Source organism: Brassica napus, chromosome C8 (assembly GCF_020379485.1).
Source record: "Brassica napus cultivar Da-Ae chromosome C8, Da-Ae, whole genome shotgun sequence".
Classification (NCBI taxonomy): Eukaryota; Viridiplantae; Streptophyta; class Magnoliopsida; order Brassicales; family Brassicaceae; genus Brassica; species Brassica napus.
This window is the reverse complement of record NC_063451.1, coordinates 28,456,727-28,481,488: the sequence shown is the minus strand read 5'-3', so window position 1 is coordinate 28,481,488 and position 24,762 is coordinate 28,456,727. Positions and strand designations below refer to the sequence as shown.

Here is a 24,762-nt window from a genome sequence, read left to right as displayed (position 1 = left end):
AATACCCAAGAAGAGGCCTAGATTTAGGGGTCGGAAATGATTTTTGTTGTTCTACAAGTAATGAAAACATTAACGAAGAAACAAACAGTTCATACAACAAAGGAGTAAATCAAGACTCTTGCTGCTAAAAATGAACGTGGTATAAGTACGTAGTAACCTGGTCTATAACACAAATGATTTTATGCTTTGGTTAGATATAAGCTCAATAGAGTCCAATCAAGAGCAAACATGTAAGGTTTCAAGAGCCTATCCAAACTCCACTAGTGCTAGATAAATGATCACAAGACAAGAAAACTTAAGAAACTAAACTGAGAGTCGTAGGGGAAAGATTGTAATTTATGTGACTATCAAATTAAAGATAGCAATTTCTCACATCTTCTTGTTTTCTTTTATCGATTAGTTAGATTCTAACAAGTATTATTATATATTAACTTTATAGTTGATATATGCAACATATGATCTAAAGCTGATTCGATTTTTTTCTTTTCTAATTCTTAGAGATTCCTTTAGAGCATCTCCAAAAATGAACTCTATTTTTAAGATTCTAAAACTCTATATTTGAAGTTTAAAAGTGTTTTTCTCCAAAAATAAAACTTCAAACTCAACTTCAAATCTATTTATATTTTATAATATGGTCCTTATATTTGTCATAACTAATTTGAATTCTTATAACTTTTGTAAATAACTAGCAAATATATAAACATATTACAACAATATTAATTAATAAAATATTCAATTAAAATTTAAAAATTTAAATAAAAATAGCTTAATTAATATTAAACTTCAAACAAAATACCATATTTTTTCATAAAATGATTTTCGTAATGCATATATGATCTATTTGTGCATTTCGTAATATTACTTTGTAGATTACGAGATAAAAATTGTTGAAATTGGGTAATATTGATACTTGTAAATACATTAGACCGGAACAAGAAAGTAAAATAGAAACATAAAATATTGCTAAAAGACCAATTTCTTTTCGATGATATTAATACTCGTGAATATATTCGATATGAACGAGAAAGAATTTTACAAAAAAGATATAAAAAAAACAACAACAACCATCTTAACTTACACAAAAAATTGGACAATATTTGAAAATTTTGAAGGTTACTTACCTGACTATTAGTGTTGTTCTAATATTTAAATTTGTGTAATAGTTATGTCTTCATGTAATTTTTTAAAATTTTTTTGTTAAGTTTTTTTTTGTATATTATTGTTGTCTAAGTTTAGTTTAAAATATTTTAAATCTTATTTTAAAATTGTATTTAATTTTATGTGTAAAATTTAAAATATGTAAACAAAATTTAAAATATTTATGAGATATAATTTTTTTAAGGATTAAAACAATAAACGAGAAAATATTTATGAATCATAAAGGTGATGTGTGATTGTAAGAACCAAAATGCAAATAAAAATATGAAACTTCAAATATAGAGTTTTACTCTTTAAAAGTTTCTTTTTAGAGCATCTCCAAAAAAGAACTATAGTTTGAAGTTTCCAAAACTCTGTATTTGAAGTTTAAATGTGTTATTCTCCAAAAGCAAAACTTCAAACTCAGCTTCAAAATTATTTTTATTTTATAATATGGTCTTTATATTTCTCATAACTAATTTAAATTCATAAAACTTTTGCAAATAACTAGCCCATATATAAACATATTACAAAAATATTAATTAATAAAATATTATATTAAAATATAAAATTTTAAGCAAAATAACTTAATTAATATTAAACTTCAAGCAAAATATCATATTATTCCATAAAGTGATTTTCGTAATGCATATAAAATCTACTAGTACATTTCGAAGTAAAAATGGTTCTCCTCATTTTTAATTTGTAGATTAAAGATGAAAAACTGTTGAAATTGAGTAATATTAATACTTGTAAATACATTAGATCAGAACAAGAAAATAAAACAAGAAACATAAAATATTGCTAAAAGACTAACTTTTATCGATGATATTTATACTCGTGAATATATTCAATATGAACAAGAAAAAATTGTACGAAAAGACATCATCAACAACAACAACCATCTTCAGTTACACAAACAAAAATTGATCAATATTTGGAAATTCTGAAGGTTCCGGATCAAACTTACCTGACTATAATGGTGTTATAATATTTAAATTTGTGTAATAGTTATGTCTTCATGTAATTTTTTAAAAGTTTTTTTTGTTAAAATTCTTTTGTATATTTTTGTTGTCTAAATCTAGTTTTAAATATTTTAAAGTTTTATTTAATTTTATGTGTAAAACTTAGATTTTTGTAAACAAAAATTAAAATATTTATGAGATATAATTTTTATAAGGATTAATACAATATACAATAAAATATTTATATGAATCATAAATGTTATGTGTAGTTGTAGAGACTAAAATACAAATAAAAATATGAAACTTCAAATATAGAGTTCCATTCTTCAAAACTTTCAAAACTTCAAATTTGAAGTTCTTTTTTGGAGAGCAAAAAAACTTCATATCTGAAGTTATAGAATGTCTTTTGGAGATGCTTTTAGAGGGCAAAACAATTCATATTTGAAGTTATAGAGTGTGTTTTGGAGATGCTCGAGTTCAAACGCACACAGTAATCGTATAATTTCTCAAAAAGAAACACACACATGCACACAATAGTTGTATAAACGGCATTTATGGCACTAAACCTTGCTTTACAGTGATTAACTATACGTCACATTGCATTAAAACACAAGGGTAAATCCGTCAAAACCATATCGTAATCCCCACAGTCACCTACGCGCTCAACAGATCAACGGGTCAGATCTCATCCTATTATCACAGACCATCAACAGCAGTCACGTTAACTCTCACACCACTTTCGCGAGTTTATTTCAAATCTCAGTTTACACCTTCACACTCCTCTCCTCTCCTCTCTCTCTCTCTCTTCAGATCAATCGCTGCTGAGGAGAAGGAAGCACCTTGAGACGGCAGCGGAGATAATGGCAGGGTACAAAGTGGAAGACGACTACGATTACCTCTTCAAAGTCGTACTCATAGGCGATTCTGGGGTAGGCAAATCGAATCTCCTCTCCAGATTCACCAAAAACGAGTTCAATCTCGAGTCTAAATCCACCATTGGCGTCGAGTTCGCAACTCGGACCTTGAAAGTCGATGAAAAGGTCATCAAGGCTCAGATTTGGGATACTGCTGGTCAAGAAAGGTTCTTTTTTTTTTTTGCGTTCTTCGGTTTTTAAGATCACTAGCTCCTTTGCACAGATCTAGCTCATGAGCCTACGTTGGAATTGAATCTATCAGCTCAATCTATATATCTTTATTTGGTAATTTGGTATTGAATTCGTTTTTAAAGGTCTAGTTTTTAGGATTTGGAGTAGTGAATGTGTGTTAAACAGAGTCTCTCCGTTGACTTTTTAAACTTAAAAACTGTTCCTTTGAAGACGTTGACTTCATTTGACCATATCATTGAAGGGTAGATTATGGAGGTACCTAATAATGTAACTGTAGATTAAATAATAGCCTCTCTTCTGAAAATTAGTCTTCGTGTTTGACTCAATAAGAGCATGATTTGCTTGAGTTGAATCTGGTTTGGATGGATGAACAAGAGCATGTGATTAATGATCAGTAGAATCAGGAACACTACAATAGAGACTATTGTAGAATGTAAGCAAAGAACTTGCTCACTTTTACTACTTAGGTTGCTGCTAAGACTGATGAGGCTGATGTGGAATAAAAGTGCAAAGACATGGATTAATCTGGAGGGTTTCCTCCATTGAAACGATTTTAGCAAATTAGTTTATAGCAAAATTGTTGAATATTAGATCAGTATGCACATCCTCGAGTTCTTGATCTAGATTAGGATATGAATATTCTTGTATGACCAATGATTACAAAGCCTATCGCTTTGTTAGCACATTTGTTCAATTTATCATTGATTCTCGGTTTGATTCTGGTCACAGGTACCGTGCCATCACAAGTGCATACTACCGTGGAGCCGTTGGGGCGCTCCTAGTATATGATACCACCCGCCGTGCAACTTTTGAGAACGTGGACCGGTGGTTAAAGGAGCTCAAGAACCACACAGACCCTAACATTGTGGTGATGCTCGTCGGCAACAAATCTGATCTCCGCCATCTACTAGCTGTTCCCACGGAAGATGGTAAATCCTATGCTGAGCAGGAGTCGCTTTGCTTCATGGAAACATCTGCACTTGAAGCCACCAACGTCGAGGAAGCCTTTGCAGAGGTTTTGACACAGATTTACCGTATCACAAGCAAGAAGCAAATGGAAGCTGGTGAAGATGGGAACGGATCTGTTCCAAAAGGTGAGAAGATCGAGGTTAAAAACGATGTCTCTGCTTTGAAGAAACTCGGTTGCTGCTCAAGTTGAAGTCTTTTTTTTTTTTGTAATCTGTTGAGTGAGAATTATAACCCCCCATGGTCCATTGTTTGGTTCTATTGTTGTTTTGTAATAATACTGACATCTATATGAGTTTTTATAATAGTAGAATCTCTATAAATTAATAAGTAAAACTTCTATAAATTAATAATTGATAAATTAATTATCTCTATAAATTAATAAATTTTATCAGTTCTAATTTGGATCGGTTCAAAATTTAACATAAATCAACAAAATAATAAGATAATATTTTTTTAGAAAAATTTATAGAAATATATGGTCTCATTAAAATTATAAATTAATAATTTATATGTATACATATTTTATATAAGTAAAATCTATTATTATATTGTTTGTTTTATATTCACAATGAAATTATTTTTATATTTTTTACCACTTAATATATTTTGATGAGATTTAGTAATATTATATCTAAACCCACATTTAAGTTCTATGCAATATATATTATATACATCAAATAATAAAATATAATTAATATAATATCAAAATTTTAAAAATAAAAATAAAAATAAATGGTTATACACTAAAATTAAATATTTTTGTCTTATCTTAAAATAAATATATCTTACAATAAGAAATATAAATAAGAAAACTTTTATAAATTAATATCTCTATAAATTAATTAAATTTTAAAATTTCAGCATTATTAATTTATAGAAGTTCTACTGTACATAGTGTTTTTTTTAAATTTAATTGCATGTATTGTTAGTCATTCAGTTGCTGATGTAGTCAGCAACTGAGCCAGTGTGTGTTTCAGAGTATTAATCTCAATCTTGTTTTACAGACAAGACATCAAGGAGAAACTGATTCATTATTACTCCAAATGTATTGGTAGAGAGAATGAATCTAGAACACGTTAGCTATTTCAGTTTCTAACTTATAACTCGATACGGACCTGATATCTTGCATATTCACATTGTTTTATCCATTTATTCATGTGCATTTTCATCATATAGATTAGGATTAAGCCATGTCTAGGTTGTATTTTGCATACATATGTCTCCATTAGGTATTGGAGTACCACATGGAGTTCCTGGAGACATTTGGGTACATTTGGAGCTCAAGGGAGGTGATTAGAGGTGATTAGAGTGATCATTGGACGAGCAATGCATGGGAGCGACCTACCGGAGCGACGCCATGAACTCGCTCGCCATCTACGCTTCGGAGCGACCTCCTAGAGCGACAAGGCGAAGTCGCTCCAGCTCCTAGAGCGACCTCACCGCAGCGACACCCAGAGGTCGCTCGGGTTGTGTCGATTTGAGAGCGACGAACAAGCCGGGAGCGACCTCCTAGAGCGACACCCTAAGGTCGCTCGCGTCTATGGTTTCTGAGCAAGCCGGGAGCGACGTCTTCGGAGCGACACAGCCAGGTCGCTCGCGAGGAAACGACCCGGGAGCGACCTCTCGCAGCGACGTGCCGAGGTCGCTCCACGTCTATTTTTTTGGCCGAATTCATGTTTTCTCAAGGGCCTTTTTGGTCATTTCATTATGCACGTTTTTATTTTCTAAACCTATGTTTTTATACTCTGGAAGCCACCACCAGACAGATTATCTTTGGATCTATTGAGAAATACACAAAAACTCTCTTGAGAAGTTCATCTCTTGGATTTTGATTGTTATGTTCTTGTGTTATTGTTGATTTCTTATCTATTTCTCTACATGATTAATCTGAAATCCAATATGGGTTTAAGAGGAATCATGGAGATTAGTGAGTAATCACCTTTTGAATTCATGGGTTAGGGAGATCAAGGGTGATTAGGTTAGTTCTAAGATGTTTTAGTGTAGATCATTCTTGTTCCTTGCTAGTGGAGTATTCATAATGCATCTTCTGAGTTGGCCACTCAAAAGTTGATCAATAGGCATTTCCCACCCAAAAGGTGTTTGATGAAATGCCTGAGACAACTCTCCTAGGCTTTTAGTATACTTTGCCAAAGACATTTGTTGTTAAAGATGCTAAGATAGCTAATAGACTTGTTCGTAATGATTGCTTTCATATTATTCAACCAAAGACATTTGATGTTTGAGATATGTTAGCAAATGAGCATTCATCTAGACATAGAGCTTGCTTAGAATTGTGTCTAGGCTTAAGGTTGATAGTTTGATTGATCATTTGCCATCCTTAGTTCGATACTTGATCACCCAAGGTCTAATCCCTATGCCCATGAGTTCTCTTTTCCCTTAGTCAAGAAGTATCATTCTGTTATTGCTTTCTAGTTTTAGTCATAACTTAAAACCCATCTAAATCATTGGTTGCACTTAGATTAAGTGAGTACTTGCATTCTCAGTGCTTTGATATCCCTCAGAACTGGTTCGACAATCACTATACTACAACATTTGTCTTAGGAGCCTTGAAAACTCCTAACATCAAATTGGCGCCGTTGCCAAATTCTGAGTAGATTTGAACATTGAGATTTAGTCATTTACTTGAGACTAAGTCATTTTTATTTTCTTTTGTTACTGATTCTTCTTCTTCACCTACCTTTAACTTTCAGGTGTATGAACTTGAGGAGCAGGGGTCCAACAAACCTAGTTCCAATAGTAGCAGACATCAGAGCTTTAGAGAGGGAGTGTGTTCGAGCTAGAAGAGAAGAAGAACAACAAGCCCACCTGCAGCGATTAGATATTGATATGGCAGATCCACCGCAAGGGGCAGAACACCAACCGCGGGCAGCTCGACCCATTGGCACTTACGACCGCCCCAACATACATGGTCACAGATTCGGAATCCGAGCACCAGCTGTGGCAGCCAACAACTTTGAGGTCAAGTCAGGACTCCTCAACGTGATCGAGAACAACAAGTATCATGGCTTGGCTCTGGAGGACCCATTTGATCACTTGGATAGGTTCGACAGCTACTGTGGGTTGTCAAAAACCAATGGTGTGTCCGAAGATGCCTTAAAGCTCAAGCTATTCCCTTTCTCTTTGGGGGATAAGGCACGTCAGTGGGAGAAGTCTCTACCCAGCCACTCTATCACCACTTGGGATGAGTGCAAGAGAGCATTCTTGGAGAAATTCTTCTCATCCTCAAGAACTGCTAAGCTGAGAAATGAGATCTCCAGTTTCCAACAGAAGAACTTGGAAGGATTCAGTGAAGCCTGGGAGAGATTCAAGGGCTACCAAGCTCAATGCCCACACCATGGTTTCTCTAAGGAGAGCTTGCTGAGCACATTCTACCGTGGTGCTCTTCCTAAGTACAGGCCAGACTGGATACAGCTAGCAATGGGTTCTTCTTGGGGAGAACTGAGGAAGATGCAGAGGAGCTGGTTGACAACATGGTAAAGAGTGATGCAGTCTACAGTGGAGACCACGACAGAAGCAGTCGAACAGATGATAAGCAGACGAGGAAGGAGTTGAAAGCTCTACAGGATAAGATAGACATCCTCCTTGCTGATAAAGCCACACAAGAGCAGCTGCACTTTGTTGGTAACCCAAGCCAAGATACACCACCTGTTGTCCATGAGGTTGAGGGTTTGGAAGGTCAGGAAGACCTGTGTTTCATCAACAACAATGGTAGCTGGTACAAAAAAGAGCCCAACTTTCAGTACAACAACTACCAACAGAAATCCTACCCCAACAACCAACAGAGTGGTTATCCGCCTCGAAACAACCAGCAAGGCAGCTATCAACCTCATCAAAACCCCTCATCTGGTTCCTCTGCTCCTCAAGAGAGCAGCACTGACACCCTGCTGAAACAAATCTTGGAGTCTCAGACTAGAAGTGAGAAGCATGTTGGATATGAGTTGAAAAACCTTCATTCCAAGATTGATGGAAGCTACAATGAGCTCAACAACAAGTTCTCACATCTTGCTTCTACAGTCAAGAATTTAGAGAATCAGTTTGCTTCCATGAACACTCACCAGACTCGCCAGCAAGGATCTCTACCTGGAAAATCTGACCAAAACCCCAAGGAGGCCAAAGCTATCACCCTTAGGAGTGGTAAGCAGTTACCTCCTACAACCCTCACCAGTGATGCTGAGAAACTAGGTGAAGAGGTGGCCATCAACTTAGATGATGAAGTGGTGATTGTTGATGAGAAAATCAATGATGAAATCTTGGAGAAGATTGTGGAAGCCAAGGGTAAAGGAAAGGTTGGGGAAGCGAAGAAAACAGTGAAAGATGGTGAAGTTCTTGCTCCAGCAAGTGAGAACTCTTTTGTTCCTCCTCCCTATGAACCCAAACTACCATTCCCTGGTAGATTCAAGAGGCAGCTGCTAGAGAAGTACAAGGCTTTGTTTGACAAGCAAATGAGTGAAGCTCAGGTTGCAATGCCCATCATCGATGCTTTCATGTTGATTCCTCAATACAACAAGTTCCTGAAAGATGTTGTAGCTGCAAAGAAGAAGGAAATGGAAAGCATGATGATTCTTACCCATGAGTGCAGTGCCATCATCCAAAGGCTTGATGTTCCAGAGAAGTTAGAGGATACAGGATGCTTCACACTACCTTGTGCTCTTGGACCTATGGTATTTGAGAAATGTCTCTGCGATTTGGGAGCTAGTGTCAGCGTGATGCCTTTGTCTGTTGTAAAGAAGCTTAGATTCACTCAGTACAAGAAGTGTAGACTCTCTCTGGTGTTAGCTGATCGTTCAGTGAAGTACCCTGTTGACATCTTAGAGGACCTACCTGTGAAGATTGGAAGGTATGAGATACCTACAGATTTTGTGGTGCTTGAGATGGGTGAGGAGGCCCAGGACCCATTGATTCTTGGAAGGCCATTCTTAGCTACAGCAGGAGCAATTGTTAAGGTGAAAGTGGGCATCCATTTGGGTAAAGGGCATGTTCTCCACTTTGACATCAAGAAGAAAATGAAGAAACCAACTGTGTTCGGGCAAGCCTTCTGCATTGAAGAGATGGGCACTCTTACTGATGAGCACCTTGAAGAGTTACCACCTGAGGACGACGAGGAGGGAGCATCTCCCTCTACTCATTCTCCATAGAAGGTAACACACTACTTTCCCTTGTATATACCATTTCGTTTTTGCATATTAGTTTTCTCTTTTTTGGGTATCTCTCTCTCCTTGACAACACAAAGACTGTGTTATTTAAGTTTGGGGGAGGTACCAAGTATTTGATCACGTTTGCTTTGATGATTTGAGTCTCATGCATTGCATTATACATATATATTTGCATAAAAAAAAATTCATTTAGTTTGCATCTTTGGCATTTCTAGGAGAGTCTAGAGCATATAGGTTGCATTTACTTGCATTGGGAGCAATGATTTTAAATGCCTTGTAAAGAACACTACGTTGCACCTGAGTAGCTTTTGCACCTCTCAAAAAGACTTGTATGTTTCGAGCCTTGAAAACTCTTCCTGAAACTTGTTGATTGCTGAAACTCAGTCTTTGAAGCCAACTACAACCTTATTTGAACTAAACGAACTTAATGCTTCTTGCTCATGGTCCCTTGTGTACTGAGTCATGGCTATACACACCTGAGTTGTCACATCCTTTATGCCAATCTTATTCTGACAAACTCTAGTGGTAGACCACTCCCAAAACCTTTCCCTCCTTTTAAGCTTTCATTGTTTGATGAGTGAGGCCTTCTTCGGAAAGTCTTACATGTGCATAATGTTGAGAGTATCGGGAACGACAATGCTTGATCTTCATTCTTGCTAGATTGGGCACTCTATTGTCTAGCTATAGGTGGGGGTGAGAGTTGTGATTATGATTTGGGAGCAATGAAAAAGGAAAATAAATGACTCTTTGTGTTTAAGTGAATTGTCTTATTGGGATAAGTAGAAAAACCTCTAGCTCAAGTTATGAAAAGTCTTGGCCCCCATCTAAAAAAAAAAAAAAAAAAAAAATGAAAAGAAAAGAAAAAGAAAGAAAAAGGGGGCTAGCAAAGTTGTTAGGAGCTAAGTAATGTTTTGAGGTTGTGAAAAATCCCTTGTAGATTTCAAAGAGAAGGAGTTAATGTTCTTAGGATCTTTTGGTGAGAGATGTGAGTTGGATTTGACATTTGGGAATGATTGTGTAATTGTATGTTTGGGAAAAGGGTAGAACAATGGAGATTGAACATTGTATGCATGAGTTGATCCCTTTCTTAGATATATTATGTGCAATGTCAAGGCTACTTGTTTTGAGAGTGAACCACCTTAAAATCATATATTTTGAACCTCTTGACTCACTTGAATAAAAGCCTTCCCTTACCCAACCAAATGACTTGGACCAATTGACCATTTGCAAAAATTCACTTGATGCTACGCTTAATGAACTTGAGAGTTGGATGATTTGCATGTGTGAATGCATGATGATGAGTGTAGGGATGGAAAGAGTTCAGATAGGCCTAGAGAAGCTAGAGTATAATAAGAGAGGGTGTACTAATGCTGAATTTAAAAGTTGATTTGAGTGCTTTGTGTGTTTCTTTTGGCTATGAGCTCCCACCTTCAAACCTCTCTCCCTATGAGTTCTAGAAAGTTCACTTGAGGACAAGTAAAAGAATAAGTTTGGGGGAGTTGATATCTTGCATATTCACATTGTTTTATCCATTTATTCATGTGCATTTTCATCATATAGATTAGGATTAAGTCATGTCTAGGTTGCATTTTGCATACATATGTCTCCATTAGGTATTGGAGTACCACATGGAGTTCCTGGAGACATTTGGGTACATTTGGAGCTCAAGGGAGGTGATTAGAGGTGATTAGAGTGATCATTGGACGAGCAATGCATGGGAGCGACCTACCGGAGCGACGCCATGAACTCGCTCGCCATCTACGCTTCGGAGCGACCTCCTAGAGCGACAAGGCGAAGTCGCTCCAGCTCCTAGAGCGACCTCACCGCAGCGACACCCAGAGGTCGCTCGGGTTGTGTCGATTTGAGAGCGACGAACAAGCCGGGAGCAACCTTCTAGAGCGACACCCTAAGGTCGCTCGCGTCTATGGTTTCTGAGCAAGCCGGGAGCGACGTCTTCGGAGCGACACAGCCAGGTCGCTCGCGAGGAAACGACCCGGGAGCGACCTCTCGCAGCGACGTGCCGAGGTCGCTCCACGTCTATTTGTTTGGCCGAATTCATGTTTTCTCAAGGGCCTTTTTGGTCATTTCATTATGCACGTTTTTATTTTCTAAACCTATGTTTTTTTACTCTGGAAGCCACCACCAGGCAGATTATCTTTGGATCTATTGAGAAATACACAAAAACTCTCTTGAGAAGTTCACTTTGATTGTTATGTTCTTGTGTTATTGTTGATTTCTTATCTATTTCTCTACATGATTAATCTGAAATCCAATATGGGTTTAAGAGGAATCATGGAGATTAGTGAGTAATCACCTTTTGAATTCATGGGTTAGGGAGATCAAGGGTGATTAGGTTAGTTTTAGGATGTTTTAGTGTAGATCATTCTTGTTCCTTGCTAGTAGAGTATTCATAATGCATCTTCTGAGTTGGCCACTCAAAAGTTGATCAATAGGCATTTCCCACCCAAAAGGTGTTTGATGAAATGCCTGAGACAACTCTCCTAGGCTTTTAGTATACTTTGCCAAACACATTTGTTGTTAAAGATGCTAAGATAGCTAATAGACTTGTTCGTAATGATTGCTTTCATATTATTCAACCAAAGACATTTGATGTTTGAGATATGTTAGCAAATGAGCATTCATCTAGACATAGAGCTTGCTTAGAATTGTGTCTAGGCTTAAGGTTGATAGTTTGATTGATCATTTGCCATCATTAGTTTGATACTTGATCACCCAAGGTCTAATCCCTATGCCCATGAGTTCTCTTTTCCCTTAGTCAAGAAGTATCATTCTGTTATTGCTTTCTAGTTTTAGTCATAACTTAAAACCCATCTAAATCATTGGTTGCACTTAGATTAAGTGAGTACTTGCATTCTCAGTGCTTTGATATCCCTCAGAACTGGTTCGACAATCACTATACTACAACATTTGTCTTAGGAGCCTTGAAAACTCCTAACATCAGGACCCGCGCTATGCGCAGATATCATTTTCATTATTTCTTCATAATTTTTTTTAATATATAATATTATAGGATTATGAAATTTGTGGTTTATATTTTAAAAAAATACATTTATTTGGAATATAATTTACTTTCTACTTGTATAATCTTGGTGTGTGTTTTAATCTTATAGATAGATTATACATGGTGTTAATTTTTAATGTTTAATGCTCATATATGTAATAATTTAGTGGTTTGACTTGGTTTTTAATTCTGAAATAATTAATTTTAAAATATATCTTTTAATTTAATTTATATAAAATAGTTTATTTAAAAAAAATTGTATGTTTAATAATACTAACCAAAATTTTTTAATCTAATTAATAAATAATGTGATTATAGATAGGTTTTAAAAAATATTTTTGATTATTTATGTACGTTTTAAAAATACAATAAACCCCAAAATTTTTTTTATAAATTGCTAAGATCTGTAAATATTCAAACTAAATTAAATTTATGTGTTTATGGTTCAGGTCCAATATAATCAGAACTTGATTTTTCCAAAAAAGACTTTAAAGCCCAATAGTATAACATATTATAAGAAGATTTGTGTATTATATTGTTCTTCTAGTAATAAATACATAACCGAAGTAGAACCACTGCGATGAATTATGGAGAATATGCTTCAACATTCGACATGCCAGACTTTTGAAATAGACTGTAAGAAGCTGATCGTCATGATTAAAGAGCCTTATGCTTGGCCAAGCTTTGCAACAAAATTTGAGAGGATAGAGTCTCTGCAAATATGCTTGCCGGACCTAAAGATCATTCATATTCCACGAGCGCAAAATTAGATTTCTGATTCTTTAAGTAGGACCGCAAAATTTTTCTATAGAGAGCTTTGTTTTATTGGTTTTCTATTTCGGTTTTGCTTATTCAGACTATCTCAAATTTGAGTAACAGAATAGTCGTTCGTCGTAAAAATAATCCATAAGTGAAGGTTTAGTATAAATCTTCGTAAAAATAGTATAACATATTATAAGAAGATTTGTGTATTAGATTGATATTTACTATAAATCTAAGAGAAAAAGACAAAAATAGCACTAAATCAAGTTTTTGTTCCCAAACTAGCACTCAAGGTCAAAAGTCACAAAAATAGCACTTAATGTTTTATCAAAAGTCACAAACTTAGGGTTTAGAATTAAAGGGTGGAGTTTAGGATTTAGGGTTTAGGGTTTAGGGTTTAGAGTTTAGGGTTTAGATTTTAGGGTTTAGGGTTTAGGGTTTAGGGTTTAGGGTTCAGGGTTTAGAGTTTAGAGTTTAGGGTTTAGAGTTGAGAAATGAGGTTTTGGGGATAAGATTTCAAATTTTGAAAAATAAAAAAATTAAAATTTTCAAAGGATAAACTTAGAAATATGCTATTTTGGTCATTTTAGTTTTTGAGTGCTATTTTTGTGATATAAACTTAGAAATGTGCTATTTTGGAGATTTGCCCTAAATCTAATTTGTTATGTTCATAATAAAATGGCCCTACTATCGATCATCATAAATTATTGTACATCTTCACTATATAATAATGTTCATGGTTATGAAAGTGAAACTTAACCGAGTGATCAAAATGACATGTCGATATCAAGGCACAACATACCGGTTAAATTTAATTATATGGGTCATCATAAATTATTGTATAAAGAAGAGCGTGTATATTAAAGGAACCGTATGTTAAGTGATAACATGTTGAATAAGTCCAAAATTAAAATATCAGACGGTAGAGTTTAATTAGGACTCTGTTTTAACATAGTAGATTTCTGATGAATTTAGTCATTGCCTTGCTGAAATCTTCTGAAGTCAGTTCACATAGATAACCGGTTATGCCACTCTTCATTGTTTCCACAAAACCAACGCAAGCAAGAAAACGGTTCTGAACTCTTAGAGACAAAAATATTTTAGATAAATCAATCAATTCAAAAATCTAATAATATGATCAAATGATCCTAATCACAAGCCAGTTTAAGATAAATTAAGATAAATTAATCAATACAGAGATCTAATTATATTTCCTGGCTTTATCTACTTTTTCAATTACTGCATCTACTCAAAGTCATTGACTTCTAACCATTTTTATTAATTTTAGACGCATGTGTGTAAAAGTTAATACAACCTAGCTAAGGGCACCCGCAATGGTGAGCCTCACCACGGGGTTCTTAGGAATATTTAACAATTTTTTTTTTTTGCAATAGGTAAAAATCATTATCCAAAATGTTAGTCCAATGGTGAGTTTCAGTTATGGAATCCTTAATAATTAAAAATTAATTTTTTTTTAAAAGTGAAATAAAATAATTTTATTTATAACATAATTGAATAGAAAGATACAATATTTATTAATAGTTTTTTAAATAGTTTTCAAGTTTCTATTGCATTTGTAATCTTTTAATCAATTTTAAAAGTGGTATTTATAAGTTATAATTTTTTTTTTCAATTGTTTTCAAGTTTCTATTACATTTCTAGTCTGTTTTCAAGTTTCTATATCAAATTATACAAGTTTTGAACAAAAGGAAACAAGTTTATGAATGAAACAACCGAGGACTAAAAAGAACTTCTTGGAGTTTAACAAAAACAAGTTTTGAAAAGTACAGAAACAAGTTTTGAGGCAAAAGAAAACAACCTCTCCGAGATACATAGCCAAATTCAAGTTTACAATAAGCAGTAGTACCAAAAAGAAAGAAAAGGAAACAAATTCTGATAGAGACGAAAAGGAAACACTCCTAAATCACCTGTGAGCTAGAAGCAATGTCACCTGTAGAACAAGACATAACTAGTTAAAGCAGAAGCAATGTAGTAAAAGAAATAAAACAAGCAAGTTAAAGAAGACTCACCATTCATTCTGCTCAAGTGTTTGATGAGTAGTTCAGAACACTCTTTCCTTTCCGGACATACACACATCAACGGAGTTGTGTTCCCATCTCCAACCACATTGAAGACAAATAAGTCTCCTATGGTGCATATGTTTTCTTCACAGAACTTTCTCCACCCTTTTCTTATGTAATACATGTCGTCTGCTTCGCTATATCGCAAACTCCCAGTCCATGAAATGCCCTCTTTGTTGACAAGTATTATCTCTTTGCATTGTTTGTTCAAAGCAGTACAAGTGGTTGCTTCGACAGGCAGATACTGCAAACACATAACGCAAAGACACAGAGCAGATCAAACGATATCTTTGACTAACTAAATATGGTCTATACGTATGAGTATTGACTTACCAGTTTGTCTTCATTTATATTTGAAGCAGTGACCTCAGCCAAAAAACAGTAGTCGAATGAGAAAGAATGAGTATCATCCACGTCGGCTTCTTCCTTGATGCTGTGAGGATGTGTAAACTGAATCTCACAACAGCTCGGACCAAACGGAGTGACATGAAACACCATGTCTCATTGTGTTTGAAGACGAGAATGTCACCGATTTGAAGGTCATGTGCTGTCGTGAAATCTTTCCAAACCTCCGGTGAGTCGCATGCCTTCTTGTATCACTTCCCAAGTTTGATCAGAAGCGTCCGATCTTAGTTTCCATTTTTTCCCGTTCGTCTTCCCTTGTATGTGTTGTGAGAAGAAGCTTACTGGTATTGTCTGCAAGTCAATACTGGCAAAGTTAAGCAAACACACAAAATGGGAACATATACATAGGAGAAATAGAGAGAGTATGTTTACGACGCCGTTGTGGAAACCAGGAAGCAGAGGCTTTAAGAAATGAGGTTCATGCGGATTCGCCATCTGGAATAAGAAGCAATCATCTAAGCAGTCAGACACGATTATTCAACCAAACATATTAACTAAGGCGCATGAAGACTTCACTAGTGTACTTGAGTAAACAGCACAAAAATGATCTTTAATGCACAATTTTAATTTCAAGGAGTCAAATCTAAACAGCTAGATATAGCAAAACATAGAATCTCTTTGTCTGTACTCTTAACAATACATGTGACAGGAACCTTCCAGAGTATCCGTAAGACAAGCAAAGTTAAGATATTTCAGATTCAGATCAAAAGGAAGACTAGCTTATATAATCACCTCTGTGATTTGGAATTTAAAATATTACGAACCCAATGAAAGCGAACGCATATCAAACCTAAAAGGTTGAGAAACCCTTGAGAAAAAAAGAGAAAATCCTCTTCCGTTTAAAACACCTTTCATTTCGAAACCGTTTAAGAAATAAGATACAATTCCGCTTCAGATTGAAACCCAAATCGATTCAAACCTATCCCCGAAACCCTAAAATGAAACGAAACTAGATGAAAACTAAGCTAAATCGAACAAAAATACAGGTTTAGGCTTCGATTTACCTTCGTGAAGACGATCGGTTTCAATCGCCAAAATATCGCCTTTCCTCGAGCTCTCCGTTTTTTTTTCCGGTTTCGGTCGCGAATGACAATTTTTTTTTTTAACTAAACCCAAAATCAAACTGACCCCGTCTCACTCAGGAGTTGACACGTTGCTAAGGATCAATCTCTTAAAAGCCTTGATGACGGACCAATCCTTACGCAGATTAACCTAAGTAATATTATTATATTCGGTTTTACCTAAGTTTTCGTGCTAAGGATTGGTCGTGTACTCCCGTTGTGCATGGTCTAAGAATTTCTATGACAACCACATGCGCAAGTGCATTTGTTGTGCATATACAAAGATGTGAAGAATACAATCATGGCAAGGATGAATAGGAAGAAATTTTATTTTCTGTCAAGTTGGATTATCTAATCTATTAGGTTCATAAACATTGTTCTATCTTGTTTTTTCCTTCTTTTTGCCAAGGTAGAGAGTAGCTCTTAGATTAACTTATTGTAAATCTAAACATCATTAATATGATATTAGCATTCTTAGCAAAAAAAAAAACACACATGTGCAACGTACAATACGGATTAAGAAACTACAACACAATCACACAAATTGTCATAGAATATTAACACTGAGACTTGACCTAGTTATACTATATCTTGTACATAATTTTATACTAAATCTTGTAGCATAAATACACATCCCATTTTCTTACTATTCAAAGACCTTGAAAACAAAAATGGCATTAGCATCACATATTCTTACTCTTATTCTCTCTTTCTTCTCATCTCACTGATCCGACCACAAGTTCCTCCATTAGAGCAGCTCAAATTCCTAAATCATGGCCACTTCGGAGACTCCAAAGTGGAGTACAACGCAAGTTACAGAGACATAGGTGTCATCCGTAATCACTTCCGTCTATGTTTCTTTTGATGGAACCGTATTATATAAACTACGGAGAACTGAATATTGTAAAGAATAAAAATGATAAGATTATACCAAAGATTAAGAAAAAGATGATTCAACTGCAGAGGCGAGATATTATCTCTTTCCTTAACTCAAAATACGTCCCGTAGTGCGACGGTTCGATAACGTAATGAGTCCCAAGATACAACTGCAAAAAATCTCCTGATTTGCGTCACTCTATCAGAAGCCTGGCGAAACTAGTTTTGTGTATACTCTCAGACTCGAAAGAAAAATTAAAGAGAAAGATAAAAGAAATATGGAGGATTGTATGTTTTTTCGGTCTCTGAATAAGTTAACACAAGTGCTCCTTTTATAACTTCAAAAAAGATGAACACGTTATGTCATTTATGGAGTCGCTAACGTCATAATCCTAGCAATAAAGAAAATTTGATCTCCATGAGTAAAGATTCTAGACGTTAGCAAATTTAAGTCATAATGTTGTATTGACCAAATCAAAACCAACAATATACTTAATTGAGTTTATATTTTATATTTAACCAAATATCAAAATATTTTATGAATAAGATTTAAAATAGATTAATTGACATTAAGTCTAATTAACTTATTAAATCTAAATTCAAACCCCACATATCCAAAGTGAAATATTTGTTATATTTTATATTTAACCAAATATATAGCTTTATAAGCTTTTCATGTCATTCACTTTGGACCTCCATTTCTCATTCAAAACAACTCCGATTTTGACTAACAGACACTAACTCATAGTGTTCACGGTGACGATTACATCGTGTCCAAATTCCGGTTCTTCCGACAGACGTCTCCGTCGAAAAACCCATCAGAAAAATGGTCTACACCACTTTGTCAAAAATGAGTTCCAACATCTTTACCACGCCAAATGCATACACTCGCCATAGGTATGGGAACAGGAAGTCCCGACTCCATCATCCGTTGGGTTTGGCAAGCTAACCCACAACATCCAGTCCACGAAGAGGCTTCTCTTTCCTTCGGACCAGAGGGGAATCTTGTTCTGTCTCAGCCAGATGGTAGAGTCATCTGGTAGACAAACACAAAAAAGGCGTTATTGTCTTAATCATGAACGAGAACGGTAATCTTGTGTTGTTTGATGATGGGGGATGGCCTGTGTGGCAGAGTTTTGATTTTCTGACCGATACGCTCTTGGTTGGCCAGTCTCACTTGATCGCTTGAACAAGCTTGTAAGCCGCGACAATGGGTCATATACTCTTACCTTGGAACCTAACCGGCTCGTTCTAAGTCATTTAATCCCTAGGAGTAGTAACAACAGAACCGTTGTTTATTACGTTATAGAAGGTCGGTTTATTCTATAACGACCTTGGAACCTAACCAGCCCATCAATCCTAAGGAAACTTGCCTCGCAGGCGACCATCTACCATCTCTGGAAACGGAGAAACAACACCTATCACAACCATTGCGTGGTTCTTCCTGCGGTGATCTCGAGAATGATCTATAGAGATGTGAAGAACTTAATTTTGGCAAGAAGGAATAGAAAGAAATTTCGACTCGAGAAATTTCAACTCCTCTTGTCATTTAATTTTCTTTGTTGTGTTGCCTTTTTTGCTCTATCTTGTTTTTTTTTGTTTTTGCCAAGGTAGAGTATTCTTAGATTGTAATTTGTAAAATCTAAACATCATTAATATGATATTAACATTCTTAGCAGAAAAAAAGGTCGGTTTATTCCAAGCACGACATTCTACGCAGTTAAAGACCAGGAACAGCGACTCAGTTGGGCCTAGCCACTCCTGGTCTTAGGCCCAAGTTTCTCGCTCGGGCTAGGTGTAATGCCTCGCAAAGTTTCCTCAGACTTGACGCTGATGGAAACCTTAGGATCTACTACACTTTTGACTTCAAGGTTAGTTTTCTTGCGTGGGAAGTAACGTTTGAGCTCTTAAACGTAGAAGCAACGAGTGTTGGTTACCGTCAAAATGCGGAGAGTTTGGGCTTTGTGAGCATAATCAGTGTATGGCTTCTCCATCGGGTATGGGCATATTGGGATGGAGTAAAGCTTTTAAGTTCAAGAAGACAGTGTTGATCCAGAGACGTTTCATTATTATAGACTTGGAGGTGTTGATCATTTCATGACCAAGTATGACGTTGGTCTTGCTGTTGGAGAGCGCAAGTGTCGTGGTTTATGTAGTGTGGACTGTAGATGTTTGGGGTATTTTTACGATAAGAGTAGGTTTAACTGCTGGATTAGCTATGAGCTTGGGACTTTGGTTAAAGTGTCTGACTCTAAGAAAGTGGCTTATATCAAAACCCGTAATGTTTGATCAGCATCAACTGTTAAACCTATGTTAATTATCAAATTAGTGGGGATATAATCTTGTAAACCAATGCTTTAATGTTGCTGTGAGAAAGCATATGTATCCATTGTCTACCTATTGAACTCAGGGTTGCTACACCATTCATTTTTTCACAACTTCAAAACTTTTCTGACGTTAATATTAACATTCATAGAGACCAAAAAACCTCTACTACGCTTATGACTTATCATCACACGTACCTCACAACAATAACGGTTTACATAATTTATATTAAACCCATGCACGTACCTATATGATTCATATCTTTGCAACCCTTTCATGCAAATCTCAATAAACTGTACTTCTTAACGTTTGAACACGAATTTTTTTATTTTTTATTTATATCAATGAAGGTATTTGTATACCTTGAATCTTCAATTTGGCAGAGGTTTCACCTTCGGCTATTTTGGGCTCAAAAACAATATATAAAATATTTTTGTTCGAAAACATAAGCTACTTGCTTGTTTTAATTAAAGCCTAGTTATATATAGTTTTTGAGGTACGTTAGCTTTATTTACCAAAATTCTCTGGATAATAACAAGTCATATCAGATTCAATGCATTTCATCAATATTACTCGTAAGTGTACTATAATAACAGATTCAATGCATATCAATATAAGTAAGAGATGAACTAAGACAGAAAAGGGTGTTGAAAAAGTGGGAGTACCAAATACAAATGAATGGAGCAACAAAGGAGATCAAGCTGGATGGTGCATAGTAGCATGCTTACCAATCCCCAAATGAGCCATAAAGAGCCAAACAAAGCTCACAAGTTCACCACCTTGACTAAGCTGAGCAACATGCTGCTTAGAATCACAATGGTTAGCTGCATAGCAAAGCAACTCAACCCAAACTCTACTCACTAATCCCCAAACGCTTACTTCTTCTGATCTCCTCTCTATCCTTAAAAGTTCTTCAGCAAGCTTACACGCATCTTCAAGTGTGCTTTCATCTCCCATATAGAACACCATCATGTTCCTTTTTTTTGACAAAAGTTCCCCACAAGCTTCCCTCACATCCGAAAAGCCATCCCCGAAGAACGTTCTAGCTACAGAACAAGTCTCCGTGAACTTCATCTTTGCAGTTCCCGCAACAGCTGACATCAAGGCAGGTTTCATCATCATCAAGTACATCATGTAGTCCGACAGCATTTTACTCACTTCCTTACATCTGTACTGTTCCTCTGTCAGGATCCTTATCTCTATGCGGTAGATTAGATCCGTGGCAATGTGCCATAACAGGATGCTTTGACCATAATCAACTAAACTCACATGCTGAACCAGTGCCTGCTCCACTGTTAACTCCGCAGTTCCGCTCCTCTGAGGTTGGTTTAGCGTCCACTCGCCTCTTGCAGAAGATATCCTCTTGGCACGTTCTCTATCCACAGCGACACGAGATTTATACCTCACCTCATTGTGTATGAACTCCCAAAGATCTTTGGGGAGACGGTCGCTGGATTTGAAGATAATCTCTGTAATCTCATCTTGGACACCAAAGAACTCCAAGAACTGACCAACCCCTAATAGGAGAAGGTCCACAAGTAGAACTAAAGGAGCCAATAACAAAAGGAGAGGGAAGAATAAAAGGAGCCAGATATTTCTTATAATGCAGCATGTCATTGCTGTCGATACTCCACCCTCCATAGATGCAAAACATGAGTACATTCCTTGCGCAACCAAAGCGAGTCTACGAGTTATCCTAAGGTCAAAGAAGCTTCTTATGTAACCCTCTGGACGGTGGATTTTCTGTGGACTTATCCTAAGGCAGAACTCGATTAGATTGTAGCCATGTATGTACTCAGACCATCTCCGGAACATGAATCTCCTGTTTAGTACCTCATGTGCCTCGGAGAGGTCTTCTTCGCTCATGGGACATCTACATCTCTCCCACTTCAGTCTCCTGAAACCAAGGATCCAGTTTAAGAATTTGTCATACCAGGACCAGGTTTCGTCAGAACTCTGCTTAAGCTTCCTTGTTATGGCTATTGTTCTATCGGATACACAGATCATTACAGCAACAACTAGTTCAAGAACTATTCCACCTATGAGCAGTGCATACGTAAGGCTAACATCAAATCTCTTGTAATTCTCCTTCTTCTTGGAAAAGAAGATGCATAGAGATGATACAAGACATCCAAAAGCTATAAACCGGAAGACGGATCCGACCCGAGTGAGCAAGATACTGGCTTTGGTGAAGAAATCATCGTACATGAAACTCAGCTCCACCTCTAAAACCCTTAAAGCTTCCTCAGGAGTCAACGAGTCAACGAACCTCTTGCTCTCATCCCATCCTCGAGAAGCTAATCTGAGATCAAGGACAAGACCTTTGGAGATGTTAAAGAGCTTGTAAGCGTACTGCACCACCTCGAGATCTCTCAGCTCTCTACTTGGCTTGATCGGTACACCGGCTGTTGTTGGATCCTCCTCCTTCCTCATTAGCTTCTCGTTCTTTCGAAGAACAGATCCCTTGAACTTCCCGGAGCTCGCCAAGTAAAGCGCTCTTATCCTCTCGACAAACTTGATCACTCCAGCCACAATCATCAGCCCTGTGGGGACCGCTATCCCGCTAGGTATCGACAGACATAGTACGTAGACAGTGGAAACTGCTTGACAGATGAGTCCGAACAAGTGTCTACGCCAAAGCTCGTTGTCTTCTAAGGCAAGGGCAGTGATCGTGTCGGGACCACCGAGGTGCAACAGAAGAAACGGAGCCCAGAAGGCTAAAAGCTCGTGATTCAACGACGAAGATTGATCACCGTCTTCCTCGTCTTGAGTGTCTGAGATTTGACCGATGGTGTAGTTTGCTGACCAGTCGGCGAGAAGGTAAGCGAACCATATGAGGAAGACGAAGAGCTTGCCGGATGCGCGTTTTCTGCTGGGTGAGAAGACGACAAGGATCGCTTGGAGTGAGAGACTGAAGATGATGAGAACACGAATGTTCCATTCTTCCCAAAGATTCTTCACGTCCTTCGGGATCGTCTCTGCTGCCATGTCCCCTCTTCTTTCGATTTGAAAACAGAGCTATTGAAAATACGATATTTAGTATTGCCTCTTAAGCTTGTGTTTAGTTAAATACTATATTGCCCCTACTGTGTGTTCATCGGTTTTGCCTCCCTAAGAGCACGATTAACCGGTCTCTTAGCTGGGGTTTTTAACTCATGATTTGACATTCTTTTTATTTTATTTTTGCACTTTTCGTCTAAGAGACGACTCTTAGAGCATGATTAATCTGGGGTTCTTTAAGAACCGGTTCTTAAAGAACCGGTTCTTAGCTTTTTTAGTTAAAAGTTAAGAAACAATTTCTTAACTTCTGATAAAAATCTCACTCTAAGAATTCCGGGTTAATCATGGTCTAATATCTCTTATTTAAAAGACGGTTCTTAGCTTTTCTTAGTTAAAATCTAAGAATAATTAAGAATCGTTTCTTACTTGAAGCTAAGAACTCCAGTTAAAAGACTGGGGTTAATCATGGTCTAAGCTTGTGTTTAGTTAAATACTATATTGGCCCTACATGCCAATTAGTCTTTATTTTTTTAATATAAATAAAAAGACATCTGGCTCATGAAAATTTTAAGTATTCTAACCAAAAAACTATGGGATTGATTGGAAATGACTGTACATTTATGTTCTTTGCTTTAGAAATTAGGTTATTTTTTGGTTGTGGTTTTAATTTTTGTTGCTGAAGATTCATTTTCAAAGACAATTGAAAGCACTAAACAAAAGTCGTAGAAAAATTGATTTCCAAAGCTAATATATTTCTTTTTCTAAATTTTTTTGGTGTAGATTTATTTTCTAAGTGTAAAGCTCGATTGCTTTACAAAAATCACTTTAGAAAGAAAATTGGCTTTCCACAGCATCCACTCATTCTCTTCTTTTGATTTTTGAAAATTTTAAAAATATTTTTTTTGATAGATTCCTGATTGGATCTCCTATTTGTTATACAACTTTCCATCCATATCTCCATATGATGGGGTAATTAATGACACGGATTTTTTTTTGAAAAGAATAAAGAAAGACTAACCTGCGCACCTAATCAATTTCAAATTTCATGATAAATAATTAAAATCAAAATCCAAAGTCTACGGCATAAATTTAGAATTCATCAATTTAATCTATTTTAAAATTATAAAATTTGATATATTGCAAAATTTTGATAATAGATTTTAAATCAATGATTGAATAACATTCTCTTATTTAAATGTGAATACTAAAATACCATTTTAAATTCTTATGTTATTAAACTTGTGATTTCATAAAGTATAAGAAAAAATGTACTTGTAGTGGGGTTTATTGGTTGTTGTATTTTAATGGATTTGAAAATCCAAACTAAATCTAGTGTTATTGGTTCTATGATTTTCAAATATGTATTAAAATCATGTGTTATTGGTTTAATAATTCATAAATTCTATATCAAATCAAGTGTTATTCAATGGTACGGATTTATTAATAAATTTGATTTTATAATGGATTTGAATGGATTTGTTTGGATTTTTTGTTAAAAATACAAAGACTCAAATCCGAGGGAAAACCTCCGGATTTGTAAATACTAATCCGAAAAAATTTAAAAATCTGTATATTTTACTTGGATTTATAAATACTACATGGATTTCTAAATCAATCAAAATATATAAACCAATAAGTGTCTTTAGAATGTTTGAGTGAAATTTCATAATTAAAAAAATAGAAATATAAATCACATAGTTTTAGATGAGATTCTAAGGTGATTTAGCAAAACTCAAATAAAATTCCCAATTCACTTAAGTCATCTAAAATTAGTTAAAAATCAAATTACCCCAGACACCTAGTTGAATACGTCTCCATATATTTTGTGTATTTTATAATTCTAATTTATCTTGAAAACTATACATTCAGTATTCAATTA

General features: G+C 35.8%; 4 protein-coding genes and 1 non-coding gene across 5 annotated transcripts; 2 read left to right on the top strand and 3 right to left on the bottom strand.

Moving 5' to 3' along the window:
* Positions 1-2,842: 2,842 nt before the first annotated feature.
* Positions 2,843-4,481, top strand: LOC106411636 (ras-related protein RABA1b). Its single transcript, XM_013852427.3, has 2 exons — positions 2,843-3,183; positions 3,938-4,481. The coding sequence occupies exons 1-2, from the start codon at positions 2,963-2,965 to the stop codon at positions 4,365-4,367; spliced, it is 651 nt and encodes a 216-aa protein (XP_013707881.1). The 5' UTR covers positions 2,843-2,962; the 3' UTR covers positions 4,368-4,481.
* A 2,951-nt stretch (positions 4,482-7,432) lies between these two features.
* Positions 7,433-7,539, bottom strand: LOC125592084. The gene has a single exon (XR_007327934.1). It is a non-coding gene; the product is annotated as a small nucleolar RNA R71 (small nucleolar RNA).
* A 7,297-nt stretch (positions 7,540-14,836) lies between these two features.
* Positions 14,837-16,134, bottom strand: LOC106413306 (B3 domain-containing protein REM17-like). Its single transcript, XM_013854107.2, has 4 exons — positions 15,994-16,134; positions 15,550-15,912; positions 15,166-15,460; positions 14,837-15,086 (listed from the first exon to the last, which is right to left on the bottom strand). Exons 2-4 carry the CDS (start codon positions 15,712-15,714, stop codon positions 15,055-15,057), a joined length of 492 nt encoding a protein of 163 aa, XP_013709561.2. The 5' UTR covers positions 15,715-15,912; positions 15,994-16,134; the 3' UTR covers positions 14,837-15,054.
* Positions 16,135-17,353: 1,219 nt separating this feature from the next.
* On the top strand, positions 17,354-20,211 carry LOC106414925 (EP1-like glycoprotein 4). Its single transcript, XM_013855508.2, is given in 9 exon segments — positions 17,354-17,381; positions 17,384-17,546; positions 18,421-18,608; positions 18,611-18,730; positions 18,733-18,870; positions 19,246-19,284; positions 19,287-19,469; positions 19,472-19,597; positions 19,600-20,211. Coding segments are annotated over 9 exon segments (1,233 nt in total). The 3' UTR covers positions 19,848-20,211.
* Positions 20,212-20,579: 368 nt separating this feature from the next.
* On the bottom strand, positions 20,580-22,871 carry LOC106413790. The gene has a single exon (XM_013854533.2). It carries the CDS (start codon positions 22,869-22,871, stop codon positions 20,580-20,582), a length of 2,292 nt encoding a protein of 763 aa, XP_013709987.1.
* Between the last annotated feature and the right edge of the window lie 1,891 nt (positions 22,872-24,762).

Bases quoted from the DNA above. Each gene is read 5' to 3' on its own strand.
- LOC106413790 (XM_013854533.2), bottom strand. From the start codon at position 22,871: ATGGCAGCAGAGACGATCCCGAAGGACGTGAAGAATCTTTGGGAAGAA.
- LOC106411636 (XM_013852427.3), top strand. From the start codon at position 2,963: ATGGCAGGGTACAAAGTGGAAGACGACTACGATTACCTCTTCAAAGTC. The intron at 3,184-3,937 runs GTTCTTTTTTTT...TTCTGGTCACAG, and splicing joins GATACTGCTGGTCAAGAAAG to GTACCGTGCCATCACAAGTG.
- LOC106413306 (XM_013854107.2), bottom strand. From the start codon at position 15,714: ATGGTGTTTCATGTCACTCCGTTTGGTCCGAGCTGTTGTGAGATTCAG. The intron at 15,461-15,549 runs GTAAGTCAATAC...ATGTGTTTGCAG, and splicing joins ATATAAATGAAGACAAACTG to TATCTGCCTGTCGAAGCAAC. The intron at 15,087-15,165 runs GTGAGTCTTCTT...CTTGTTCTACAG, and splicing joins ACACTTGAGCAGAATGAATG to GTGACATTGCTTCTAGCTCA.